Raw genomic sequence first — 8,094 nt, 5'->3', positions numbered from 1 at the left:
TATATTGTGTTTCATACTTTTGCATTGTTTGGGTTTAAATACCAGACTCTCATGGAGCCCACGGAGGGTCTGTACATTGTTGTTCATGTTTTTTTCTATGGACACCTTAAACTGATGCAAAACTGTTAACAATTGCCAGACACAGAATGCACGAGTGAAAAACGTGCAACTCTGCAGGCAGTAGAAAGACTTGGTTACTCAGGCCCCATTTACTTGTTCTTTTATTGCTGCATAACCAGAACTGTGACGTTCTTTGTCTCCAGAACCACCTTAGATGCCTTATGGAATGAGCATCTCGCAGTCTGGACGTTGTTTCTCGTTCTGTGTTGTTAGATTTACTATGAATGTTGTCACTCTTCATCTTCGTTACCCATAAAGCATAAACGCTTATTAAAACGGGGGTTGATTGATTGGATGATGTTGGTTTTAAGGTGTTTCAGATGTTTTAATGACAAAAAAAAAAGTATCTTGGTGAAATTTTACCTTACATATGCATTTGAAACGTATTCTTAAGGATAGGGAACGGTTTAGGTTGAAGCTGTCTGCCATTGCATTGGAGCTAAAGAATATTTGGAACTTAACTTAAAAAAACAACAACCTCAAAATGAAGCCATCTTGTCTTGTTAACAAATAATAATTGAAGGATGATCTATACATACAATTTTTGTTCAATTTAGATTTTATGGACATGAAAATGAAAACTCAAACATAACCCAAAGAGAGGACTATACTATCCTGAGTCACTGGAAAATCGAATATAAACTGCTGGATTAATTAATGAAGTGAGGGGGGGTTGCATCAAGATGAGATGATGCTCGTCTTTCATCATGGTAGTTGTGTGCATGTGTTTAGCAGAAGACTCGTTAAACTCTGTTCTGTGACTCGTTACACTCATAATTCATCACACTGATGCTCACAGTAGCTTCTGATTAAAAAAAGTCAAAGGGCCATTTTCTATTAAAGTAAGTGTTTCTGGTTGCCTTCAATGTTCTTCTGTGAGGGTTTCAACAGTAGGGTTGGTCTGTACTCTGGGTAAGGTAGCTTTTGATTGTCAGTCCTCTGCATTTAATTTGGTGAATGTATTTTTTTTTTTTTTTTTTACAGTTTCTCAGTTTGCTAAATTTCTGTTTTATTTTTGATGTTTCTGTGTTTGCAAATAAAAGTACAAAACTGCTTTGTGAATTTTCCTTCAACGCGAATCATGTATGGAGTTGGCCTTGAGCCTGTTAGCTTAGCATAAAGAAAGCAGAGGGGGGGGGGTCCTCTCTTCTTACCATCCTCGTGCTACTATCTAATTTCACCTTATTTAACAAACATCTTACTTTTAACAAGGAAGTGAAAAAGCATCTTTCCCCAAAATGTACATTTTGGTCATTGCCTTCATCGCATGCTCTGTTAGATGAGTTTTTTATGGTAGATGGATCTGCACAGCGGACAGGAAGGTTTGCTCTCTGGAGAGAAGCTCTCAAAGGCCTCCAGGCAGAGCTGATGGAACGGGTGGGAGCAGGACAGAAGAACGGTCCTGCTCTGGTGTCGGTGGGTCGATGGAGCTGCATCCGGGATACACAAGGCGTTCAGGCAGATGGGGCAGTCCTTCACATCTCTCTGGGTAACCTTTCAGAGCGGAAACAATCGATGCAAGTTAGTCAGGCGTTTCTGCATCACCTGATGATTGGAGACGAATGACTGTACTCTGCCTTTTCGTCATAAAGCACCAATGGCAACTTGCTAAGCATGTACATTGGCCTCTAAAAATAAAGGCAGCTTCCTGAATTTTACATAACAAGCTGTGTGCTGTTTTATAAAGTCCCCCCCACCCCTCTGAAAAAGGTGCAATGTGTGTATTGAAAGCATATTCACTGTTTAGTTCTTCATGTAAAGTCGTTGCCACTCCTGCCTTGTGCTTAACCTTTTATAGACCCCCTCTATAGTACTGGCTGCAGTTTTTTTGGTAGGGGGGGGTAGCCACACCAGGATGAAACATTGGTCTAGGTTCTGTGCAGCTCGTTTCTGACCTGGATCTGTATCCGGTCCCAGTCTTTCTCCTGAGGTGCAGAGAGGCACTTTCCCTCCAGCTGCTGGAACACTTTCCTGCTCGATGACAGCGAGCGGTTGATATCGCGCAGAAAAGCCTCCGTGTCAGTGCGACAGTATCGGACAAAGCTGTCATTCAACTCCTGCAACTAATTAGAAAAAAAAAAAAAAAAAAAAAGGAAATTAGTGGCACAAAGAAGGCATGTTTCATTCAGATGCACAATAGAGTGGTTTTGTCGGCACAGGCTAATTGTGCTTGTGTATTGTAACGGCTGAGGCATGCTGACAGGCTTGTGCCTGTTTAACAGCTGGATCAATACAGTCGTGTCTCCCACTAACATGGACAATTAATGGAAACCATGGAAAACATAGAAACACCCTCATGTCTGACACTTTTATAGATCAATTCCAGGGTTTTAAGATGTCTGATATTCCAATTTGATTATTTCTAGAGTGATAAAATATTGAGTATTTTATCTGTGGTGTTCCGACTAATACTGCAAAATGGAACAGAAATATAATTTAAAAACTGCAATAAATCAAAATACTTGAGACATTTTGAAGAGCGTTGGTTTTATTTCAGAGGGGTGGCACCAAACTGAAGTATGTCTATTCAGTGAAGCGTCTGGTCTTCCATTCTCAAATTTATTGATATCCTTCTTCTCATAACTCATTGTTATCCCATTTACAGCAGCTGTTGCTAGGCAACGCTTAATGTCTGCATATGCATATTATGTCAAAAACTTATACAGTAATCAAAGCCAGGGCTATTTTTACATACGCGATGCTTTTGAACAACTAACGTACATTTCAGCAACATAACAGAAGCACCAATATCATCGCAATTAAGTAATACAACGTACTGTCGCCATGACAACTGAGCAAACTGCAGTAACCTGAGATACTATGAGTGAAAGGTCTGAAAAATAACAAGTAAAGGACCTACGTGATTATTATCTAGTTGGAATATTTGTACTTTTTTTAAATTAGTTTATGGATTTACAGTGTATTTAATTATTTTTTTCTTACTTTTTACTGTTATATAAAATGCATAAAAATGAGAGGATCGTAATAAAACAACAAAAAATTGCAAAATTCACAAATGAAAAGAATACACTAGGAAAACGTATTACTAAAATGAATAAACACAGTTGTGCATTAACTTCTGTTAATCAGCTAATAGCTGCAGCTTTACATTTATTTGCTGCCATACATCTTGAAAAAGGAATGCAACTACTGCAACCTGTCCAAGAGTCCAATTATCTTCAGCAACTCCTCGCACCTGTACCTGTACCCGCTTCCTCTGTCCGACTCACCTACACCAGCACACAAATACGAAGCCCATCCCTGAGCCCGTCACGCCGACATCAGAACTGCTTTACAGCTAGGCTTTTATCACTAATTAAACAACCGTTGGCCATCCGAATGGAGGGTTTAATGACAGCCAAGGCAAACAGCACAGCCTCTGGTGAACTTTGCCTTGCTTCACAGGAGATGTGAATGGGAGAGGACACAGATGGAGAGGGGGGACAGGAGCCTATATCCACGTGTCGGTAGTGTCTCCCTTAATGTGTTGACTCAAGGTTGGACCTCAGAAGCAAGTGAAAATTTAAAGCGGTGCATCGGGATCAGCTGATAAGACGTCAAAATCTGTCCCGATATGTGAGAGTTTTTGTTTTTCCTCTACGGAACACCTGTGGCTTTGTGGTACAAAGACGCTTTATTGCCTTTTGCTATCCCAAGAACTGCAAAGAATACGTTTCTCCTTCTCCCACAGGTTCTAGCCCGGCACCAACATGCCCGTTTGCATTACAGTCAGCTAAGCAAATAAGTCTTCCCCTTGAAAATCAAGTCAATCAGACCTGTCAGCGCTGTGCTGCGCAGCTCAAAGCTCTTGAAGATCATCCTCAGTGTGAAAAAAAGACACGAGACAATCCCATGACGACCCACAACCATTGAATCACACAACTCGAATGCGAAGAGGCTGACGGGCTACGACTGCATCCTGAGCATGTGGATCCGGACACAGCCCAATGCGTTAGAACACGGTTAATTGGATCAGTAAATGCCATCTTGGTTTATGTGGCATCTTAAAGGCACGGTTTACGGGCGAGATGATGGAGGCCGACAGTCGGATGGCGAGGACACCCAGCCCTTACGACGCATTGTGTGTTTGTCACTTTTGCTCAATCAGCCTCTTTGAAGTGCGGCAGCACTCTGCCTGATTACAACACTCCCACGGAAATGAATAGTGCCCGTAAGACATTGGACATAAAAGGACTGAGGTGGAGCTGTGACTATTTTAAAGCGTAGCTACCGCATGGATTTGTATGACTGCCCAGCTAAATATGCAAATCAATCTGACCAGTCTCCCCTTTGGCCACCCGAGGCCTCGGTTTGGGGGGAGGTTCACTAGGTGGCAATGTTCCCTTTTTCTCAGTCACCATGAAGGCAACACAGCCTCAAAAAACTCCACACTCCATGATTTATACCTTTACAATGCCTGAAACATCTACCTGTGTCAAGTATTCAGACAACCTGACTTCTTCTTCTCCCCCCTTTTACATCCAGTGCAGTCACACCAGAAACATACACAAGTAGATGCATGGTAGGGTTAGGTTTAGTGTGTGATTTACAAAGCATAAAGGGAGCTTGAGAGGGTGCGAGCAGGTGAAGGTGTATGTGCGTGAACGTTAGAGTCAGAGAGTCCCACGAGATTTGATATTTATCACGGGCTCTGTTACTTTAAATTCAGATTACTCCACAGAATATTGTGACCTGATGTTCAAACTCACCTTTCTTTCAAAGAATTTGCGTCGGCGCACTTTGTCTTTTGGACAGATGGATTTCCTCAAGTTTCTGTATCTTGTTCGAACAACATAGCCTCTCCAGCACGCTTGGATTCTACACACATACAGCAAACCCAATAATCAAATCATCTGAAAGGATGCTTTCAAAGCTGCCCCGTATTTAAGATTTGAATGATGAAAAAAAAAATCCGTAAGTCACTGGGTAAGAGTGTGATGACCTGTAATTATGCATTTCCTGAATGGGAATTTACCTCTCTATATTGATTGAAACGCCGTGTGTGTTTTCTTGCTGAGAGCATGTACCTGATGGCACACTTGTGTCTGAAGAGATGAGCGGCATCATAAATCACCCGCGTCTCATACGGCTCCTTCCTGCACATCGGGCAGCACTTCCTCCTGGAATACCTCTCAAAGGCCTGCAAGCAGACTCTGTGGAAAACATGAGAACAAGACAGCAACACCTAAAAAGAAACAAATAAATGACTTAGCAAAGATGGACAAAGCATTTAGAGTAGAGGCGATGCAGCAAGAAGGCGCACCCAAAACGATCTTAGAGCTTAGATCCATAAGATGCTACCGAATGTGTAATTACTTTTCATGTTTGCTCAGGGAATTTCTTTGTAATCTTTGTTTATGAGAGCCTTAAGCTAAATAGGTATGTATTGACCTGGGACCAGGATTCTACCTGGAAGGGAGAATTCTCTTCGCATCTGAAAGGATTCAGCCGCAGCTATGAGTCTGGGCACACACAACAGTTTACTCAATCAGTAGAGGGTAGGGGTACACATACTGATATCCCACTGCTATTGGCTGGAGCAACACCCTGCCTTAACAGTAAAACGACCCCTGCAATGTGCAAAGTCCAGGAGCCTGATAGGCAGTGAGATCACAGAGAAACAATTCTCAAAGTGGTGCAAGGCCACAAACAGCAGTTTATGGACAGAAAAGAGATTAATATGAAATATGAAGCAGTGGAATAGTTTCATTTCACGGTTGGCATTAGAGAAATATGAGCAGGGTATAGAAGCAAACATTTTTAATTGTCGTATTAATGTGTGAATGAAAAAACAAGACTGCAGATGGATCGTTACACTACGAAGGCTCACAGGAGAATGCCATTTCAACAACCCCCCCCCCCCCCAAAAAAGGATTCCCTCTTGACACTTTCCCTTGTTAGCAGGCTCTAATTAACTTTTTTTTTTTCACCCCTGAGTCAAACTAATATTTACAGACGCATCTATGGCAACTGTGCTTTGTGAGGCCGCCTATTCTAGTCCTGCATTCTTGAGGAGATTGGCATCTTAAAAGGGGATCAGAAAGGTGTAAAAAAAAACTGAATGACCCTCACAGTAACACACTGATTGCTACATCATCACGTCACAGTTGAGTTCCAAGGCAGTATGGGTAAATTTGTACAGTTGTCCACACAGATTAGAACATACAGGAACTGCAGGGGGGCTATGGGGGCTTTGTGTGTGTGTGTGTGGGTGTGGGTGTCCCTGTGTGTCTACGGAAACAGGGATTTCCGGAAACGCATTGGGAACATGTAAAACAGGAAAGATAAAGCTCTCTCATAAAATACCTGAGGCTGAAGGAGAAACTCCTCTCTGCATATTGCACAGGGCAGAACCGAGTCCCCCTGCAGAACGGATCTAGCCTTGACCCGGGTCCATTCCTCCTCCGTCAGTCTTCCTGCAGGGGAGGCCACCAAACCCAGTTTCTGAGCTACAAGAAATAAAAATACTGGTTATTTACAGGTCACGTAAAGACTCTACCTGAGTGCACGTTTTACCTAATGTCAAAGGAGGTGGAGCAGAATCAAGCACATGTTCTCTTTCTTCTTGCTGATTTTGTCTCTGTGGAACATTTTCTTTCACTCTTCTTCTTGTTGGTGCATTTCGAGATGGTTTTCTTCTACATTCCAGCAAAGGGTCAGAAAGTGAGAAATCTGGATGCAGCAGCGTGCGGGTGATGTGGTCTTGAAAGGCAACTGAGGCGATCACCAACTTGCTGTTGGCTTTGCGTTCCAAACCCTGTGAAGTATTATATCAATTATCATTATGGTACTTCATTTGCATAAATTCATGCATGAATTCATTGCAAAACTTTAGAAACTTGGTAAAGTGGAGATTCAGACTTGGCATTATTTCTGACCAGAATAAGCAATAAATACAACTAAAAGCATTCAGAGAGATACTGAGGTGTAAACATCAGCTAAAATACAGACCTTCCGCATTGACATCCTGTCGACACAAACGATTGAGAGGTTACCAGGTAACGGTTACCTGGTAACCAGACCAGGTCCCTCCTCCTCTCAACCCGGAACATCTTTGCTGCCTCTGATTGGCTGAGTTGAAAACCCCCATGGGTTCGCTGTGCCAATTGCATGATGCGTTCACGGTCCTTTTGCAGGCCCGAAAGGTCACGAGTGTCTGAAGTAGATATTTAAAGATTACAATTGTTAATGTATGATACTAATAATGTATGATACTAATAATCAAATAACTGTTGCGTAATCAATACGTTGAAATTCTGAAAACCAAATTTGGCTGACAACGTGCCATTCTAATCAGATAAAACAGAGGATTGTTCATTTTAAAAGAGTATTTATACACTGTTCTATGTCTTTTTTCAACAACAAATCGATATATTGTCTGCTGCTGCTGATAGTTTTACATTTAATAAAGCTCCTTATCGCTATCCCCCTTTAACACCATTAAAGATAATATTGTTCTTTGAAAACTGAACTCTATGTCTCAATCTCACTAATGATTATTTTATCGTCAGGGTGTCAGTGAATAGTTGGAAGCTGACCAAAGAAGGTTTGTCTTTGCATCTAGGTGAGTCACCAAGCTGTCGTCAGAGCAGGCGCTGAACAAAGCTAAGCTGCTCATACCTGTGCCGTGAGCTCAGGGATCCCTCCCAGGTCACCCATCACACGAAAACCATACACACAAACATCCAGTCAAAAACCGCCTCTTTTTGTGCACCTGATGAAAAGTTTGCTTTATTTCTCACACACACGACAAGGGGTGTGTGTGTGTGTGTAACTCTTAAAATGCTTTGCAGACTTGATTGACTTTGATGTGTTCAGTCAGAATGGGTGAAAACAGATGGCCAAAGAGACGGCTAACGGCGAGGCCTGTCAATCCAGGCAGTCGTCTAAGAAAACAAAGTGAAGACCCGGCACAGGGAGAGGAGGAAACCCCTGATCTTCTCAAGAGGCTGCTACATTCTTGAGATTAGGGCA

General features: G+C 42.1%; 1 protein-coding gene across 1 annotated transcript; it reads right to left on the bottom strand.

The window, feature by feature from the left end:
* Positions 1–1,395: 1,395 nt before the first annotated feature.
* Positions 1,396–7,779, bottom strand: rnf32 (ring finger protein 32). The gene is made up of 8 exons (XM_068748256.1): positions 7,741–7,779; positions 7,072–7,087; positions 6,637–6,885; positions 6,427–6,569; positions 5,148–5,305; positions 4,830–4,938; positions 2,016–2,183; positions 1,396–1,614 (listed from the first exon to the last, which is right to left on the bottom strand). Exons 1-8 carry the CDS (start codon positions 7,777–7,779, stop codon positions 1,396–1,398), a joined length of 1,101 nt encoding a protein of 366 aa, XP_068604357.1.
* Between the last annotated feature and the right edge of the window lie 315 nt (positions 7,780–8,094).

This window comes from Brachionichthys hirsutus, chromosome 14, assembly GCF_040956055.1.
Source record: "Brachionichthys hirsutus isolate HB-005 chromosome 14, CSIRO-AGI_Bhir_v1, whole genome shotgun sequence".
NCBI lineage: Eukaryota > Metazoa > Chordata > Actinopteri > Lophiiformes > Brachionichthyidae > Brachionichthys > Brachionichthys hirsutus.
The sequence above is the reverse complement of the archived record's forward strand: the minus strand, read 5'-3'. Positions and strand labels throughout refer to the sequence as shown.